The sequence below is a fragment of the Carassius auratus genome, unplaced genomic scaffold (assembly GCF_003368295.1).
Source record: "Carassius auratus strain Wakin unplaced genomic scaffold, ASM336829v1 scaf_tig00001679, whole genome shotgun sequence".
In the NCBI taxonomy this organism is placed as follows: Eukaryota; Metazoa; Chordata; class Actinopteri; order Cypriniformes; family Cyprinidae; genus Carassius; species Carassius auratus.
In genome coordinates this window covers 276,533-297,779 of record NW_020523380.1, presented here as the reverse complement: position 1 = coordinate 297,779, position 21,247 = coordinate 276,533, and the positions used below count along the sequence as shown (strand labels likewise).

General features: G+C 35.9%; 1 protein-coding gene across 4 annotated transcripts in view; it reads left to right on the top strand.

The window, feature by feature from the left end:
* Nucleotides 1-21,247, top strand: part of LOC113069502 (vesicle transport through interaction with t-SNAREs homolog 1A-like) — a 135,455-nt gene that overhangs the window by 11,731 nt on the left and 102,477 nt on the right. For 2 of the 4 annotated variants that reach the window (XM_026242627.1, XM_026242629.1), the window contains exons 4-6: nt 9,366-9,443; nt 14,792-14,812; nt 20,346-20,430. In XM_026242627.1, the coding sequence (XP_026098412.1) occupies nt 9,366-9,443; nt 14,792-14,812; nt 20,346-20,430 (184 nt within the window). The remainder of the gene's footprint in view (nt 1-9,365; nt 9,444-14,791; nt 14,813-20,345; nt 20,431-21,247) is intronic. The other 2 variants (XM_026242628.1, XM_026242630.1) reach the window with 1 other exon arrangement.

Sequence of the window (21,247 nt, the reverse complement as noted above, 5' to 3'; positions counted from 1 at the left end):
CTTGAATAATTCCTGCAAGCAATAAGTAAATTGCATTCCTGACTCTAGCTGTTCGTATTTGAGATTCAAGAACCCTATAAAGAATTTATTAAGCCATGTTTGCAGTGGTGAAGGTATTTTGTTATCATTGTTTGGCATTGAATCGATTCAAAGTTTGTTTATCAGAGCAGCTTATTTCTGTCGTGTTCGTGAAGAAAGTGTAAATGACCTTGAAAGAAAATTTATATTAAGGTCAATACACTAAAATACTGAATTATGTAGAATGTTTTTAAGTTAAATAGAAGCTCTGTCCTCGCCGGACAGATATTTTAGCTGTATATTTATTAAGTGGTTTTTGAAGAAAACATTTTCAGGGTTTTCTCAGAGTTGGCTGACCTCAGTAGTCTTCTGAGCCATTTTGTAAGGTCTAAGGATTGTTTAAAATGACCAATAACATAAAAACATGACCATTACCACGAGTTGAATCTGATTTATCAAAGGCAGCTGTAGTAATATGTCTAATATTAAGTGTATGAGAAGTTTGCTTGTGAAATTGTACAATGTGACCTAGTTTTCCAATATTACATTTGTCCTAGTTGTAAAAAATGTCCGATTTGTGGGCATCTTTGTTATTTTGTTAAAGTTGTCTGGCAAGGGGTAAATGGATGCTATTGAATGATTTGTGACATTTATCAAAAAGTCTGTCTGATAGTTGTACATTATGAAATTACCGGTCAAGGCCAAGGTCAAAGATTCTATAAATCTATATTCTATATTCTAGTTTGTTAAATCCCTTCGGGGTTTGTTGGATAAGTGAACTGAACACAGTTTTGTCAGTCATCTTGATGAAATCCAATGACTTCAAATCAAACTTTGTTGCACTTCCCCAAGTTAACTTTTAATCGTCGAGCTCTTCTCATCTGCAGACTTGCTATATCAAGTTTTACACACACGGCATGCTTTCCAAATAAGCGCTTTGAGTCTTTCAGAATCAAAACTCAAAACTTGTTTCTGTACTCTACCCACCAAGTCATCTATTACAGCAGCTTCCACAAAAGAGAAGCACGGCAGACATACTTGACCTGGATGTTCGACACTTTTAATCGCCTTAAATTAGAGCCGAATGTGCACTCGGAAAAACTCTTGACTGTTGTCTGATTGTTTCACGGTGCTTAGAAGGTAACGCAGATTGTGTCCTTTGAGTTTAGCAAGCCTCCTGTGACGCCCAAGTCCAATCGCACTCGCTGATTACAAACCTTGTGTTTATTATGGAAATCTCACGGATTGATGGGATTCGTTTTCTGAGATGGTACCGATTTAAGAAGGGACTAAATCGATCTTTTGAACACGGCTTTTATCACGGAGTTGTTTTTCGCGGGGCGTCTTGCGGATTGGTTGGTACTCTGAGATGGGATTGTGTGGCTTTGCAGAGATCAGCGCTGTGGCGCGTGCTCTAATCGCAGTGATGGGACAATGATGAGGTGAAGGACTGTGGCACTCTCGAAGGAGAAAATCAAGCCTCCATGGCTGGGAATGACGAGCCAATGTACTTAATAAGAAGTGGAGGTTTTTTTTCTACTCAAACTAGAAAACAATAAAAAGCAATCGTTTTTGTGAGTCTTATTTTATAGCGTAATATTTGGACATATTAGATCATTTATGGAATAAATAGATAAAAAAACATAATTATAAAACGATGATGATGATTTTAGGTCTATGACTGCATTCAGGTTAACAAAAAATATTAATTAGATTAATAAATTACAAATATATAAAATGATTATTTATTTATAAAAAAATACTATTTTTATTAAAAAAATATTTATAAAATAATTTTCTGTGGTTTACAATTTTTGGTAGAATTTAGCTACAAATCTTCATAAAATTAGTAATATTTAACTGAAATAATTTGTTGGTAATTATGATACGTTTTTGGTGGTGTATTGGTTATTTTAATGGATAATCTCCTGTTTGTCTTCGTAGTTATCTGTGACACAGATCAGGTAGAGCTTTTCAATTCAGGACAAACACTTTGTGTGTGTGTGTGTGTGTGTGTCTGTTTGAGAGTGGCTGGATAATCAGACAGAGCGGAGCTGTCTCCTCTCTCGGCCTGTTCCTATCGCTGCTGTAAAGTGAAAGTGACATGTGACACCCCCGGAAAATGATGAACTGACATGAGGGACGAAAAAGGGTGACAAAAAGTTTTTGATTTGCCAGACCAGCTTAAGTATGAAAAATCATGAAGTATTTATGAAATGTATTATGAATCATTGGCTTGTTTTTTTTCTCCGCCGCCTTTTAAAACGCACATCCTGAAAACAGAGAGAGGGAACATTTTGACGTCTCAGACATCAACTTACTCGTCCTTAATGGAGTGATATATTTACAGTGCATATGAAATCTGTAAATTATTGCTTAGTTTTTCTCAGTATTGAGGACGAGAGTTATTTTGGTTTTTCTGTGAGGGTTTTGGCTGGAATTAAAATGATGGTTAAAGCCTGCGGTGGAAATTTGCTTTTAGTCGTTGATTAAAATTAGGCATATCTGAAATTAAATGTCACATTACACTTTTTAAAACATAAAAAGCTTACAGACAGAGTAGGTCATGGTAGCAGTCTGTGCTTTTTCCTTGCATTTAAATATTAAATAATTGTATATTGCAATTAAATAATTTTATATTGTTGTCCAAGTTTATAATATTCTTAATTTAAATTAATTTAAAAAGTTGTTCTGCTGTTAAACATTTATTTTTATTTCTATTAATTTTATTTGAACGTACATTTTTGTAATATGATTGTACTTTTATTTATCTTTCATTTTAAATATGCCTTTTTATTCAGGGTTATTTAGTTTTAATTTTATTCTATATTAAATCATTTATTTGAAATGCATTGTAATAGCTCAATGTTTTTTTTTTTTTTTACTTTTTTTAAATAAATCGATTATGTAATTATAATATTTTTACTTAAATTAGTCAATTATATAATTTAAATATGTTTATTAATTACCACACATGCACCTACAAAAATAATGAGTAAATGAGTTTCGAGATCATCTCCTGTCCGACAGAGATATATAAAGGATTAGCAGAGGCCACGGGATAAATATCTTGTCTTGAACTTCCATCTTGAGCTCTATTGTGATGAACGCTTGCAGTTGATTTCACAGGACTGCTCTTCATTGTGACTGTGGATGAGGCCTTTGTTTAAATCTCCATTTGAATTTGGTGCACATAGGGCATTGACAAATATACATGCATGTATAGAATTAATGATGTGGTTAAGCTGCTGTGTGTGTTTGGGTATTTTAATGCTAATGACGTGAACATTCATCCCAGACAATAGTCGCAGTGCGAGGAGGAGAGGGAGAGACCGAGCAGGGCATTATTCAGCGCGTAGCAATTCGTTCCCGTGTGTATTCGACACAGTAATAGCATATAAGTTTGGCTTTCTTTATGACTGGTTGCTTCCGAGTGTTCTTGGATAAAACACTCAGAACAGACATCAGATACTAAATATGGGATGAACTTAGTTCAGAAGAAAAAAACAAAACAAACAGATCTTTTCTTTTTTTCTTGTTTTAAAAGGAGGGAGTTAGATGGAGAGAGAAAGACGAATGTGGGTAAGTGAAGAAAGACTAGAAAAAAAGAAGTTATTTTCTGTGCAGGGTTCAGTGAACCATATGTAGGTAGCCACAGGCTAATGGGCGATTGGTCCCTGGCTCGCCAGGTATCTTGTGCCTCAGAAATCCCTCCTCCATTTCCTCTAATCTCACCTTTTCTGTGGTGCTGACCCAGGGAGGCCCGTTTCATTCCCCACTGCACGCCAGAGGAGAGTGCTGTGATGGGAGCCAGCTCCGGCAGTCTCCCTCCCCACCGGCTCTTCTCTATTGATTTCTCCACTCTTGCCTAGCCGGGGTCTGCTCTACCAGTGCCTGCACCGGCCCAGCATTAATGGGAGAAAAAGCTCAGCAGCCAGAGAAACGGGCTTTGATTTTTCATTAGAACAGCTTCCATATTTTAATATTGGGTTTAATCGGCGCTTATGCCTTAAAGAAATAACCATTCGCAGCGACTCCCCGGCCTTCAAGAAGTATATGCCGATTCTTCAATCAAAGCTGCTTGAATTTGCTCTTTTGTTGGGAGCTCTCTTGCAATGGTTTTTCCCCTCGCTCTCTGTATGTGGGTCGTTAGGTTTATTGACTGCGCTTGGTTTTTCAAACATGACATTCACAGAAATATCTGTTGTTTAGTTATGTTATTTAGAAACTTTGTTCGGACTACTTTTTTGGCGTCATTTTATAAATTACAATTTTTTTTTTTTTTACCCCTTAATGTTCCTTTTGTTGTTATTTTACGTATGATGTTTGTAATAATTACAGAGTTTTATCTTTCTTTTATGGACAGTAATTTTTATAACTGGTTTTATTATATATATATATTTTTTATAATACATATTAGAATATTAGTGAAAAAATATTACTTTAATTATAAAGCGATAATGAAAACTGTGCTATAACTGCATTCAGTATAACATAAAATAGCATTTAAATTAAATTGTAATTATTTTAATTAGAATAAATTGGAAATATAAAATAATTATTTATGAAAATTACTTTTATTTGATATGGTAATCTACAACAATTGTTAGAATTTAGCCACAGAGATTTGTAATTTAATTATTTAGCTTATATGATATATCATAATTGTTTTTTTTATAAATATATTATAAATTATATTATATATTATTCATTTATTAAGTACAAATAGCAATATTCTCTACAACGATATATCAAAATAACATATTCATGTAATTTTAGTCTCTGTGGCCTCGATCTGTTCCTGAATTTTTTTCTGTCCATGATTTGTTTTTTGAGTACACAATGCTTTGTGAATTAAAAGCACACACCAGGAACCTTTGTGCTAATGAGAGACGCCATGCTGATATCAGACCATGTGCTGTGCACAGCTCCTGCCATTTTTACCGCAAGTGACTAACATAAATGTCACAACGACGCACACTAAACAAAACGCATCTGTCCATCTATCACCCATATGACTGATGTGATATTACCAAAGACTATAGAACAAATCACAGAGGCACAAAGACCCTCCTGCAACCATCATTACTTTGCCTTTATCTGATTTTGTATCAAGTGCAAAAAAAAAAACACAAGTACACAACCTTCTACAATTTATTTTCTCGATGTTAAAAGAGAAAAACAACATTATGTGAGTGCGGGTGGATGTAAAGCTTCCCGTGCATGTGTGAATAGTATTCTTTCTGCTCGCGGATGGTGTTAGACCCCTGCTAGGTTGAGATGCATTATTTAAGACTGTTGTGATACTGGAGCCTGCTTGAAAAGGTCTTTGCTTTCTTCAGCCACTACAGCACTTTACTCTAGACTAGATGCACTCAGAAAAAAAAACACACGACGCTTTGTCTACTGTTGCTTAACATCACAAAACACCGAAGACACATGCACACAAAGCCCTAATAACAATCACATTTCTTTATATTTAACGCCATTCATTGTTAGTCATAGTCTTTTTCTCATTTGCTTTTTAGATTTTATTTTTTTGTTCCAGCAATCAGCAATATGATGTGATTTATTTTTTTCTTGCTTATCCCCCCGACCCCACCCCACTTGAATCGTGAATTCCCCTTAAACATTTTCAGCAGATTATTAGCTGCAGAAAGAAAAGGTTAAATGGCAATTTGAGGCAGCCACATTGTTTTTGACTAAAGTCCCATTAACTCGAAATCAGAACTGGCCAGACATTTTCTCACTGGTGCGAAATACTTAATGAAACACACTTTATAAATTAAATATCATTAATTGCTCTTCACGGTTTGCCACCAGCCGTGTGGTTTCCGAGTGGAAAAGTGGAGGAAACAGCTTTGGCAGTGTCACTTCAGGGCCTCTCATTAAACTCTGCCCCTGGGTATTTTTATGCCTTTTAATGCCTCTCTAATGAACTGTTTACTTTTGCTGCAGTTCAGGTTCCATTATTATTTGTGTCCTTGTGTTGCCGTTTGCTGTCAGTGTGTAGTGTGTTAAAAATAATAATAATAATGCAATAATAATGATGAACAATAAGAGATAGCAGTTGATTTTTAATAAGATATTTTTGTGGTAATTATTTCTAACATTTAAACATTTATTTTTCACTTTTCCTGCCCTTAGAACTAAAGGTTAGGTTTTTTTCTTATTATGGTTTTAACCCTTTTGATTAATTGTATTGTTACAACAGGATGTTTTAAATAAGATGTTTTTATTATGCTTTTATATTTATATAATGATACATTTATTAGACCAATATCTGCTGGAGTTTTGTTCATATGAATTTCAGTACACAGACAATATATGATAATTTCTCTAGCTGATATAAATATTTAGCTCGCGCGATGCAAATGCTATTATTGTGTGGTTGAACAGTTTTCTTTTTGCATTGTACATCACGTCACCAGAGGTACAACACACATTTTCGACAGGACAAAAAAAAACCCTGGTTTCTGGTTTGATGAGACATGTCTGTTTTAAAAGGCAGTCAGACCACTTTGCATAAAGTTAAGACGGATCTTTGTACTTTCTCCCTATGCTTCCGGGAATAGAAGCAAATTCTCACCCAAGATTAAAACAAGTGACAAGAGAAAGACCTTTCAAACAGATTAAACAAGATTTCACTTATTATTATTATTTTTTTTTCTGTAGCAATAAAGTATTTTCATTCTTACAGATACAAAGCCTTCTCTCTGGGTTTTTATGTTTTTAGTCCGGGGTTTATATTGAGTGCTCCAGATGAACTATGCAATATGTAGGAACTTTAAAATCCATTGGTTATTTCTTCTTCTTTTTTTTTTTTTTTTTTTACTTTTATATCATTCCAATTGATTTTAGGTCATTTTGGGTCATGATTAAATATGCAATACCCCAATGATCTGAAAAAAGAACTCCTCTTTATTAATCCATGGCAAATAGGGGATAAGTAAGTAGGAAAATAAATAATTCTAATAACCTATAACTCGGCTCCGATCTAATGCAAAGTACCAGTCAAAGTGTTTCCTAGGGTTAAGCAGTCAATATTGCCCAGCTGCTGTGCTATAGCAGCAGATGAAGGGAAGAATAATCAGTGCGAGTCTTGTTTTACTGCAGGGGGAGTTGCAAAATGGTGTAAACGGGCAGGGAGAGGCATCTCGCTTTGTTTCTGTGACTAGTTTTCCCCTTCGAAGACTTAAGGCTGCATTTGCCATTCTTTTTGTGCAAGATGCACTCAAAGGTTACATTGTGAAAGTGGTTGATGCTCTCAGCTACAACAAACAGCTATTTAGAAGAAGAAGGGTTCGAATCGGGTTTGAAGACGATAGTGTGTGCATTCAAATGAAGACATCTCCAAGGCTTCCGTTTTCAATTATGAACATGCCGACATTCCCCAAAGTTCCTCTGCTGTTGTTTAAGGTGTAACTCGACTAAGGAGGAGCACGTGGGTGTGTTTTTTTTCTTTCCTTGTCAGAAGATGCGCTTTGTTTGTGGTGCTTGCTCGTCTGTGAAATAATGTGGAGACCGATATAAACGATTGCTGAATATAATGCGAAATAAGAAATGACATGTGAGATATGACACGCGTATATATTTTAAAACTGAATGATCTGTCAGTCTCCTTTTTAGAAATCTCAATTCCTACATCTGTTCTTTATATTAACTACTGTTGTTTGTGATCAAAATGTAAAGAATGCTACATTCAGTTTCAAAAAATTTGGAATAGTGCAAATTCATTGCTACTTATTCTTTTAAAAATGCCCCCCCCACACCCAACCCGAAAACAAATCAGTAAATAAACAGCTGCTTTCAAAGTTCCTTAAACAGAGGGTTTAAAAATGATGTCAAAAAAAGATTGTTAGTAATATTTAACGTAGGTATAAAGATATAAAATGAAAGTTAGTTGGTTATAATTTCAGTTTTTCTAATTTATCAGCAAGCGGTTGATGGCTTTGAATGTTCTGTTCAAAATTATAAAAAAATGAACACACACACACACACACACACACACAGGTATATATATATATATATATATATATATATATATATATATATATATATATATATATATATATATATATATATATTTATATATAATTTGTGATATGTGTTATTTAAATTTAAACAGTGATTTTAAAGCCATCAACTTCACATATAGGCAGATAGATAGATAGATAGATAGATAGATAGATAGATAGATAGATAGATAGATAGATAGATAGATAGATACAATTTTGCATAGTGCAAATTAATTTGCTACACATTTTTCAAAATTAAATTGATGATAAATTGTAGATTCGCTGATAAAACTCTCTGAAAACACTTTATTTTTATTAGATTTTCTTGTCCTATCCTCCTGGATTTGACTGCATCCTCTGCGAGCAATTGTGACACAGCATTGCATCACAAAATGCAGTTCTTGGATAGCAGTTATTTTGCGGTTCAGTTTTCCCGTGGCTCGCCTGCACCTTTCCCTGCTCTCTTCCTCCCGAAGACTGCCAGCCCGCAGGAGAGCGAACAGAGGGAAGCAAAGGGCTCTTAGTAAACGTTATCTCAGTGTGTGTGTGTGTGTGTTTTCCTCCGCACCACCAGTGTGTGTGTTTAGTTTGGAGGGTATTTGAAGAGGTCGGCTGTGTTTGTAAACATGCCATACTCTGCTTCTGCGCTCCCTGAATCGGAGGTGGCACGCTCTGAAGTGTTGGGGGTGTGTGTGCGCGCTTTCTTTTATGGACACGGCATTCTTTTTCCCAACTGTGTAGCGGAGAAGAGACGAGGAACGAACCCAAATCTGATGGCACGCCAATCGCGTCGACCTGGGTGATGAATTATTCTCTGTCTAGCTCCCTGGCTTGGTATTATCACAGGGTCTGCCAGAGAACAGGACTGACAGCAGTGACAGCCCCCAGAACACATTTCCCTCTGACAACTGATACTTTCCTAAGATGCTCCCTGCCTCTGTCTTGTACTACGGCCCGCCATTCTACACTTTTTATTTATTTAAGTGAAAGGGGGGCTTTGCTATTGTATCGAAGGGCTCCGGTTCACTCAAGCCACAGTAGAACTATATTACACTCACACATGCAAGCACACTTCCTCTCTTTTCTTAACACACACACGCATACATGCACACGCTCGCTCACTTGCCTCAGTATTTCACCTAGTGTAAGTATTTTTGTTTCGTTTGCTGATCCAACAGGGGGCTCTCGTGTTTTAGAAATGTGTGATTTTTCAAGTCAAGTGAACTAATGCTTGTTTTTTTCTCTCTTTCTCCCCTTGCCCCTCTTCTTTTTCCTTCTCTGTCTTTTTACTTTCTCTCTTTTTCCTCTCTCAACCTCTTCCCATTGCAGAAAAGGTCACGTATTGCCTACAGTGATGAGGTGCGGAACGAGCTCCTGGGGGATGATGGGGGCTCCTCAGAGAGTCAGGTAGGGTGTTAATCAGGGGCTGTGTTTTCCCAGTGTGGGTGGCTGCTCGGGGTGAGGACGGGTCAAGGCCACGAGGGGCAGAGAGAGGCAGGCATTGGCACCCAGTCATGCAGAAGCAACACTGTTTAATGCAAAGCTGCCCAAATACTGAATGGGCTTTAGGCGCTAACCAGCATCTGGGCAGGACCAGATTGTGTTAAATTCACGTTTTCTCCCAGCTCTTCACCCTCCGCCTGAGTCCATATTCTTCAACCCCCCCCCAACTAAATCCCAAAAATAATGACTGCTTTCAAAGTTCATTAAACAGAGGGTGGGGGGGGGGGGAACTATGTAAATAAAAAAATGAAATGAGGGGTTAGTATTATTTCAAATAGAAATAAAAGAAATATTTTTTCGAACTAGTTTAAATATCTTTTCACACCCGCACACACACATATGCATATTTGTATGAGTTTAGATTTTTTTGTTTATATGAATAAGTTTGTGTGTATATATGTGTGTGTGCACATGTTATTTAATATAAATGTTAAAATATTTGTAAATAAGTAATATTTAAAAATATTAAAACAATTTTTAATTACATATAATTTAACAAAAAATCAAACATTAGTTGTATATAAAGTATGTGTGATTTATATTTTCAATGTTTTTTTTATTGTGTGTACATATATTATATTATATTATATTATTATTCACACTCATATACTCTAAAGTGGGTTTTTACTATTTTCCATTTTATCCCAGTTTTATCCCTTAAACAGCTGCTTTTAAAAGCAAACCCCATAATACTTTTAATTATCCTACTGTATTTATTGAATATCCCACATGTCAACACACACTCCAAGTAAGTGTATCCACAGGCACCTTGTGAAAGAGCCGTGAGATCATTTGTAACTGCTAAAGTAGTGTTTTTTTGTTTTTGTATTTTCCCCCCTCATTAGCATTTCACACATGACCTTTGCACCACACATCTTTCAAACATATGTAGCGTTACGCGTGATGGGTAGTTGATATGCATATTCTTACCAAATTAGTGGGTCACAAAAAACGAGTGTGACACATCATACGAAGTTGAGAGTAGAAGTGTCCCTCGAGCTGTCAAACCCACAGCTAGACATTGATGGTTTTATCAAATTCTTGCCAAAGAAAAGAAAAATTCTAACTTGCGTTTGTTTTTTTTCATTGACTCCGTTCTTTCCTTTTATAAGATCAGTGTATGCCAAATCATATTAATCGAGTTGTTATTCAAACTGCATTCGATGACAGCTTCTTTAATCAAAAACAATTATGAATCGTCGTGGATGACACAGTAGTTCATTTGATATGGATTTTTAAAATGCAGGCTTTCATACTTTATTCACTTTAGTGATGTTTGAAGAATAGGACAATAGTTAAAGAGGATTATATTTCAGTTCCTGAAGTTTCTTATTCTTTTTCATATTAGCCATTCTCTAAACACTTAAAGATAATTTCCCTAATAACAAGACATTAAAGACAATAACAAGAGAGATGCTTCATGTTAGATTGCAGGCAATGATCTGGTAAATGGATGAAGTGCTTTGGGATGTTTTTATATTTATTTCCTAAGATGCAGTCAAGCTCCCCACTCTCACCTACAATATCAAAATCCTCTTTTCACACAAAGACACAAACAATAAAAACGAGGACATGAGGATGAGCAATATACTACATTTGTATATAAATATTATAATAGATTTTAAATACTAAATATAAAAATTATAATATAATATATAACTATTATAATAGATTATAAATTATAACAATGATTATATTAAAACTATTTATATAAATTTACTAAATATCTGTATTTAAATATTATATTATATAAAAAATTATTATATAAATATTATAATAGATTTTAAATATTAAATATTAAAATTATAATATAATATATAACTATTATAATAGGTTATAAATTATAACAATGGTTATATTAACACTATTTATATAAATGTACTAAATATCTGTATTTAAATATTATATTATATAAAAATAAGTATTATATTATAAATGCATTATTTATTTATCTATCCCATTTTCCATGAAGTAGGAAAAAACCATCTCATAGACATTTATGTTCTGCATCAGTTTGACACATGCATTTTAAATATGCATAATTGTTTTCTTGACCGGGAAAAGAAGGACCAGTTTTTCCGATCAGACTTCAGGTGTTGAATTAACTTGATTTCCATTTAAAATAAAAAATAATGAAAAAAAATAATGAATTAAACTAAGGAGGCTAACACAAGACTTGCTGTGAGTGGAGTGGTCAGAACTTCAGGTTTTTTTATCGAGCGAGACAGGAGCGATAGAGCAGAGGGGAAGAGATGTGGGGTGGGGTACGGGGGTGAGTCGGTCAATTTAATTCCTGACGATCTAAAAGGGGTCAGGATCATTTCATATAGCCCTGGCTGAGCAGATCATTACCACTCACAAATCTGTTCGTTACATGGCGAGGATTTATAGCTAAGTAAATAGGGAACCGTCATAAGTTCTGAAAATATCGTGTTGGCCCGGCGATAATAGCTAAAAGACGGTTTAATAGAGTTCGGCATTTATTCGTTATCTGTATGTGGACAGAGACGGAATTGGCGCTATCGCTCTTTTTTTTAATAATGTGGTGGTCTACCGTCGCACTTTTTTCTTCAGCATCCCTCCCCCTCCCCCTTCCACCCATAACACACACATTTTTACCACACACGTTCTTGTGTGAGCGCACACACTTTTTTTTTTCGCACGCGAATACTCTGCGGAATAGTTTCGATTTCAGACACAGCAGAAGGCATGGCCATGAGAGATTGGGCAGGTTTGAGCCGGCGTGGACCAGATTTTCCAGGCTACAAAGGAAGCAGATTACCACTTGTATCGAGTTCCGTATTGGAAAAAAAAAAATCTTTGTTTGAAAATCCGCTGATTATCATAACAGAAAAATTGCAGCAGTGCAGTTTCGAATAACAGCCACATAAATAAAAATATAAAAACGAAGGAATGAACTCATCACAACATAATTAAACGATTTAGCACATTTTTTTTAAGTTTTTTTTTTGCTTGCGAGTTCAGGTAAAGCAACAAAAGACTGGTTGTCTGGTTTGGTTTAAAGAGGAAAACACACTGCAGAAAAGAACAACAGCAAGCTTAAAGTCTTCCAGATTCTCCTGGTAAATCCTCGGCGAGGACTCGCAATCGTCCAAGCAGCACAAATATGATAGAACAAGGTTTGTTTGGTGTTCATTGAGACGGTCTGCAGGGTTATGTTTAGCACGGGTGGGCTCACAGCAAACCTAAATAGCCACTTCTATAGCGTATTCACAAACACTGGCCTTTTGAATAATGCAGGCAATGTATTAATAATAAGGCAAAAATAATACTCAGTTAGGAGCGGCAATGTGGCTTGACTTTATTCCTGGTTCTAATTGTAAAAGTAAATTTTTCCTACTTAATATTGGAAATTAACTTCCTTTTTTTTTTTTTACTTTCCTTTTTTTTTTTATTATCATGATTTATTTTTTTAACCAGCTCATTATTTTGTTAGGATATATGTATTGTAACTTATTCTTTTAGCACATAATCCAATTATGTAATTATTTATGTATTTTTTTATTTTTAATAATAATAATTGTATTTTATTTCCTACATTTAAATGTTTAAACATAATTTTTTTCATTTATTGTGTACATTTTATAGTTACATTGTTATTTATATGATGTTTTTATTACATTTTTATTGCTTTTCTTTTTAGTTTTTATATTATATATTTATGTATTTTTTCCTAAAGATACTTTATATCAGAAACATTGCATCCTAGATATACTGACGTACTTCAAGATAAACTTCAACCAAAGCTTTGTTGTGAACCCACGGCAGATGGGAGATTTGAAACATGTCGTCCCCACCGACAGCGGCGACCATCGACCATAGATTCTGCCTTTCGAGTAAGGCATTAAGTTTATAATTCCTGATCCGAGTTCTGTCTCTCTCCTGATATGATAGCGAATGGTTTAAAAATAGCAAAATTAAAAATGACCAGCGCACACAAAAAGAGATGAGAGGCCTTTAATAATGTCCCAGAGCTTCCCCTCAGATCTGCTAACCTTTAATCTCTGGCAAGAAATGGAAATTAAAAAAATCACCTGCAACGGCTGACAAATTAAGATACTTGTTCTTCCCCTCCTCTTCTGAATATGTTGCGTGCTGCAGATAAGTAACTCACCTTTTGCTGAGAATTACTTGTGTTACCTAAAGAGGCTGTAATGAAGAGCTTCTTTAAATGCTTAATCTACTTAAGTATGTTAGCTTCTTTCAATAGCCACTGGATTCACAGCAAAACATGCATTCTCTGTTTTACTAGTTTTAATATGCAATTCAAAGTCACACTTAAATTTAAAGTCCAATTCTCGCTATTAACAAACCATAGGATATGCATTTTGCCACAATAAACTGCTCATTAATAGTTAGTGAGGTAGTTGTTAAGTATAGGTATTAGGTAGGATTAGGGATGTAGAATGCATACTATGTGCATTATAGTACTAATAAACAGCCAGTATGTTGATAATAGACATGCTATTAAGCAACTAGTTAATAGTGAGAATTGAGCCCTATATTAAAGTGTTTCCCAATTCCCTTTCATTAAAAATTAATAACCTATACATGCAAAAAATGGTAGGTTGTTTCCATAATAAGGTACAACCCCTTGGCTTTGTTTATGTATACACATTCATTCCTCAGGGGCCTAATGCATAATACACTCTAATTGGACATTAATAGCAAGTCAAAAATGATGGGCACATCCTGTAATAATGAAAAGGAGCATTGCTTGGTGTCACTTTCTGTTTCTTAGCCAAGAAGTAGGAATCCTGCCGCGTTGTCGTTAAGGAGCCTAATTCCTCAAAGCTTCCTTTCTTACTGTACGAAATCTGTATTATCCTACAGTTCCGACTTAAACGCTAGAGTTTTTTTCCCCCTTATGCCATATCAAGTGCTGTGATGTGACTGTTTCTCTCCCCCTCTTCCTTGATGATGATAGTTTAGATGTCGTGAGTTGAGATATCCATTCCCAGTCTCTTTGTTTAATGTGACAGCATGAGAACTTGATCTTTGTTTGTTCAAGAAAGTCGGGATGAGTCTCGGGTTTAGCTTCTTTTAATGTGTTCGTCTGTGATTTCTAAATGCTAAACATGCCAACAGATAAATCGTCAAGGTTAATTCTGTAACCAGCCACATGACTGAACTGCTTCCTGCCATGTCTTGGCTTTTTATCCATCTCTCTCACTCTCTTTCTTTCTCCCTATCTTTCCCCCTTCCCTCTATTTTGTGCCTTCATGTGGCAGTTGATAAAGTTACGTGAAGAGGTAAGTGCTGCTCTTCCTTCGCATTTTGGTCTTCTCCTTTTCCCGTGGACCCTCCATTCATTTACCCCATTCGTTAGCATAAAAAAGGCCTATCTGATTTTAAAGTCTCTTTTGATTGAGCTCAAAATTAGGCTCATTTCTATATCCTGCTCTATGAGTAAACGAATCAAAGATGTGACCTTAAAAGACTTAATCAGCTTGTCAAAACATTCACCCAAATTGAAAGCGCAATGAGACATGCTGTTATAATAAAAAGGGAGGGGGAGATCTGGATATGCTTTTATGATGGTCAACTATTCGTCCAACTCTATTTGATTAGTGAAGTTAACACTTTTTGTCCCATTAGCATGCTGTGCTTTAGCTGTTAAGTATTCTGCATGGTAAAATTGTGACTATATTTAAACAATATATATAATAAGAAATATCAAGTTAAAAATGTTTCAATATTTTCAGTTTTTAACCATCTAGCGGTTTATGAACATATTGATATTATATTCTGTGCTATTTTGTCTTTTTGAAAATGTTAAACAATGAAACAATAAAAATGTTGTAAAAAGTGAATGTTAGATTATAACAAAAGTAATCAAAATATGCATGTAGAGGAAATTAGCAAATATATATATATATATGTGTGTGTATATACATATATTATATATACATACACGACATTCAAACATATTTTTTTTATTTACTTTTTTTTTTTTATTCAGCAAGGATGCATAAGTTCTTCAAAAGTGTTAGTAGAGACATTTATAATGTTAGAAAAGATTTTGTCAGAGAATCCTACAAAATTTCCCCCCAAAATTGTAAGCATCACAGCTGTTTTCAACATTCATATAATAAATGTTTCTTGAGCACCAAAGCAAAATTTCTGAAGGATCCGGTGACGCTCAAGTAATGGCTTCTGAATATTCAGCTTTGCCATCACAGGAATAAATTGCATTTTAAAACATACTAAAATATAAAAAAAAAAATATACTATACTATAAATACTATATAGTCTTTTAATATAACCATAAGACCCGTTTTTTGTTTTCAGAAACCATAAAACATCTTGCTGTCCCCAAACCTTACAATATGTTAAGTGCTAATGTCATCTATATGTGCAATTAGATCACCTTTGTAATGTGCTTTCCAGAGCATTTATTTTGAAAGTAATATTTTGAAGTATTTTCTTACTTGAGGAGTATGCAGCAGGTGTAAACTCCTTTAACCCAAACCCCTTATTTCATTTACATCCTATAAAATAAAGTATGTTTAAGTGTTTGTTTACAATTTTTTGCCTTTTGCCAGTAATTTAGTAGCATGCATGGCTCTAAATATAACAGAATTGTGGATTTACAGCCAACTGCAGAGTTTTCTTTGTGCACCATTAGGAAGCAGCCCACAGACGTTTCCCCCCGCTCAGCGGATGAGAATACAATAGCCTGCCTCTTATTTAGAGATAACCGGGATGATTTGTAATGTCCTTTTGTATTTGTACCATTCATTTGACTAGGAAGTGTGCATGCATGTGGATTACGGCAAAAAGAGTCTGTCGTCACTGTTTGCTCACCAGTGTCTTCATCTCCTGTCTAGGGTTGTGTGTGTGTGTGTGTGTGTGTGTGTGTATGTATGTGTGTTTTGTTGTTTGGACTTGGGATTCCCCTATTCATAGACGCATACAGACACACACACTACAATATCTGAAGATCTTCATTCATAAAGGAAGCCTCCTCTCAGTGGAGGACTGGATGGCACTGCATCATGCTTCTGCTTGCCTTTGTAAAACTGTTTAGAAAGTGATTGCTTATCTTTGAAGATAACCGAATTTACAATGCAAATTTCTGATCCTTTCTATCTTGAAGAAATTGTAAAGGCGTGTTAAATATTTATGGATGGGAAAAAAGAAAAACTTTATCTCCGCTTCTGTCATCTTTTGAAAGTAAAACGACACTTGCATCATTTTACTAATTCATAACCGCTGTAAGTATGTGTCATCCTGTTATGTACTGTAAAGAAGAACAACACAAATTCAAATATAATGATCTAAAGTGCCTGATAAATTTCTTTACTCTTCCCCATCTCAAAGCTACACCAGTAAACAATACAGAGCATGCTAGAAGATCATCTTAGCTCAAATAGGAGAAGAAATTCAGCAGTGCCTCTGGTTTGGAGGATCTTTGTAGACTCTTGTGTCTCTGTGTGTGTGTGTGTGTGTGAACATCAGTTTATTGTTTAGATTTCTTCACTTCCTATTGCTGAATAATCCCATTTGTGGAGCCACACCACCTCCTGCATTTATAATTTACAGCCCCTCACAGTTCTGCGTTCTTTGCTACCTTGACTTGTGTGTTTCTTTCTCTTTTTTTGTTGTTATTGTTTTTCTCACATGGCCAAACAAAATGGGAGTATAGCATTTTTTCAGCCTTGGGTCAAAAGACACCTTCAGTGGGTTCAGCCGCCCCCTTGTTTTCACCCCAGAATGTGTAGCTTTTAAATCGCACGTTTTTTCATCATCTCCCATTTTACTGAATTTGAATCAAAGCCTGTACAGCTTATACACACTTAGCCTGTTTTTTTTTTAAGCTGTGCTTTTTCCTCAGCTTGAAAACATGTTTAAATATTTAGCACCCTTATTCACAGCTGTTTGACACTTGTAATTCCTTTTCTTACAAGTCCCAAACAACCGGTGGAGAAGATCACATAGTCAGTCTGAATCATAGCTGTCATCATTATTCACTTTGACTCTAACCCCCCCACCCACCTCCCCATTTGAAATAATAAGGAATCATCAAAACTTTCGAAAATTGCGATTGCAAGCGCTTGTGTTTGATTTTGAAAAAGAGGGGAGAGAAGTGAAGATGATTCTTTTGAATCACATTCGCATTGTTCCTGGCTTCCATGTTAATAACTTACAACTGTTGTGCGGTTCTTCACGAGAGAAAAAGAAATGGCTACGAAAAAAAAAAAAGATTCTCATTTATAGTGTCTAAGAATGTCTTTGTAGAAAAAGTAGGTGTCAGATAAAAAGGCATACGTGCATTGGCACAAATGAGAAGGGGCGCACGCAGAGGCGGTCGCAAGCGCACCAATATTTATCATGCCCTCTTTAAAAGAATCTTCTGTTGAACTCCATAAGACCAAAAAAGTGAGACAATTTTGACAGTCCTGCTGCTTCTATAGTTAATAAATCAAGAAAAAAAAGAGGTTTCTTTTATTCAGGTTTATGAAAGTGAGTGATATGCATCTAGGACTTCTTGTTTTAAGTATATGAATTGATATGTTATGTCTTACGTGCTTTGTTACTCCTAATCATCTCCTTACGGGTGCGTTTGGATGCACACGTGGGGCGTTTATCGAAAACAAATCCGCTAGAGCGAGGGAATCCGTTTGGATTCTTTCACGTTTTCAGGAAGTCGCCATTTCTCGGCGCTGCTTTCGTCACTGCACCTACGCGGCCACCTTTCGCTGTTACCTCGATGTGTGTCAAAACCTATTCTCCCGCACCCCACACACGTCCACAATAGACATCAACGGCCCCCACTCCCTCCGAAAAATAGACCGACGGAGGGAGTGAGAACAAGCGAGGGAGAAAAATTCAAGAAAACGCTTTGAAGTGGCTTTCCGGCGCGCGAGTCTGCTGGCCGTCTCCCCGAGACGTGTCACCTTTGCCGAGAGGGAATAGGAAAATCACGTTTCGAATGGTAATGATAACATACTAATCACTTGAGCTCTTTGAAGACAGGGGAGCGAGCTACTCTGTCAGTATCCCCACGCTGCCTTGTGCTTCCAGGCACACAGGCACATCCCTGGTCTAGGTGTATTAGTTTAAGCGGTGCATGTCAATACGTCCCCTCCATCTCAGCTGATCCAGAGGGGCTCATTAGACAGAGATGGCTCCCTTTTCCCCATTCGCACTCCCACCACTGTTCTCTTTCCCTCTCTCCCTTCCTCTATTTTCTACTAACACCCCCCCCCCCCCTTAAACTATTAAAAAGTATTTCAGCTATTTTAAATGACATCTGTCAAGAGATAGGAGGAGAAGAAAAAAAAAGTTCAGACAGTTTTTTTTTTCTCTCGCTCTCTCCCTCTTTCCCTTCTCTGTGATTGTCAAACTTTGAAAAGTGGAATGTTGTCTATTTTTCCATTTCATTTCCTTGGAGTGATTAGCCGCTGCATATTTTGACAGCTTAACTAGAAACTTGTTTCTCTCGCTGCCTTTATTCTTTCTGTGCATGTAAACAGGAATAAAGGTTAATGTCCTTTAATAATATACAACAATTCCTCTATTATGTATATTCAAATAGAAATCCAGTGGTCTCATTTAGTGTTCAAGTGTCTTAAATGATATGACTTTCCAGAAAATAAGTTTAAGACTACTTATGACTACTTTTATGAGATATCTAGTTCTGTATAAAACACACTTCCATTCAAAACTTTGGGGTCAGTAAGATTTTTTTTTTTTAATGCATTTTTATGTTGTTGTAATTTTATGTTCTTAAAACATGAGTCTGAGTGCACTCCAGTGGTTTTTTTTTTCAGTATGGCCAAGGTTATTTTTCTTATGATATTTGTTGTCATTATTTGAAGGACATATAAATGCTGCCCACAGTGTGCAATATTAATGCATCTGGCCCTTGACCATGATGTTCATTGTAATCTTACATTTATGACTTCTGACTTTGTATATTTGTAACTCAACGCAAGACGATCCAATCTTTCCTTGAGAAAGTTTACACGCCTCATTGGTTTGCATTGCGGTGACCCCTAAAACATCCAAACTGCACAGTAGAGAAACCAGCAAGTGTTTTAGACTAAAGTGTCAGCATACACTTTTAAAAATACAGGGTCCAAAAGTTTTTTTCTTTTCTTCTTTTTTTCATACTGATGCCATTAAATAACTATTTTGGTTTCCCCAAATAACTTTCAATGGAACAATTCTTACAAGAGTCTTGTTTGTGTGTGTTTTTAATAATCTGAATAACCTTTTTCTACTATAAAGAACCTTTTGTTGTATGGAAAGCTTCCATGGATATTTAAGGTTTTCGCTGAACCTTAGATGCCTTTATTTGTGAGAGTGTACACAACAAATAAATAATGTAACAAGGTTTATGGTGGCATCTTGAACTTCTCAGACTAACAGATATTGGGTTATCTGAAGCAACATTTGAAAATATATTACTGCTCCATTAGCCATCCCTCCCATGCTAATCTTTGCCATGGTTTTAAATGTAAGGTAATTAAATCTGGCAACACCTTCAGAACAAAGCCACTGCAAGAAGGAAGCCTCAATTAAGAAGAAGGAAAGTAGTTCGATTGGAGCTCCGTCCTTTTGTGCTTTGGAATTTGCCCAAAGATCAGTCCAATTATTGAAACGTAGCTCATAATTAGATAGATATTCTCAAATCAATGTATAAGTTAAATTAAAACTAAGTGGTCTGTCCCCTTTTGTCTTAGTGTGTCTATTGTGTGTTGAATATGTCTCTGTAAATAATGTCCCAGTCTTCTCAATCACTCTCATTGTTTTCTTTCCATCTGTGGTTTGTTTCAGAGAGCACATCTGTTGGACAACACAGAGAGGCTGGAAAGGTCATCTCGGAGGCTGGAAGCTGGCTACCAGATAGCGGTGGAAACCGGTAGGCATTCTGGGTAGGGGGGTGAGCGACAGCAAATTGTCTCGCTCGTATGAGTGGTAAAAAGAGAGAGAGAGAGAGAGAGAGTGGAGAGAAAAAAAATGCCTTGACGACTGGTGACATTTTCAGGAGCACATCAAAGAGAAGCAAGGGAGAGAGAGGTGTAGAGCAGCAGCCGCAGTACTGTTAGGCTCACACAAAACACACCATCTTATTTCCATTCACCTACCTGTGTGTGTGTGTGTGTGTGTGTGTGTGTCAGTGAGAGAGAGGGAGAGGGAGAGAATAATATGGGTTGCAATTGATGCCGTGTCGACTAGAATAAACAACAACACCCTGCCTCCACCGTCCTGCAATTTTTCTAATTAAAGACAGGGATCTTTTAATAAATTAATTTCTAAATAAAGCACTTTAGACGTCATCTGATTCGCACCTGTCTAAAGGTTAGTTTTCATCTTTAAATACAAGAAAATGAACTAATTTAGATCTGAAAAAGATTGAATCAGCAGGCTTTTTTTTTTTTTTTAGCCTGACTGTCACCGTGTTGTTGAAGCAGAGTGTGTTCCTCAGAGACGTATCAAAGCTCGTTCTTCAAGAAGCTACTGGCTTTCTTTGGCTTCTGCCTTAGTTTTGAAAAGTTTGTTAATTTACACTATAATGGCAGGATGGCTTGTGCGCGACGTCGACACAGTTAATAATTCAAATCAAGAAAGGGTTGCACAGACCACTGGCGTTTGATGTCTCGCAAGAACAACTCACAAATTCATAAATGCGATCTGCATCCTCTGCTGAAAAATTTAGTTTCATTTATTTGGATCCT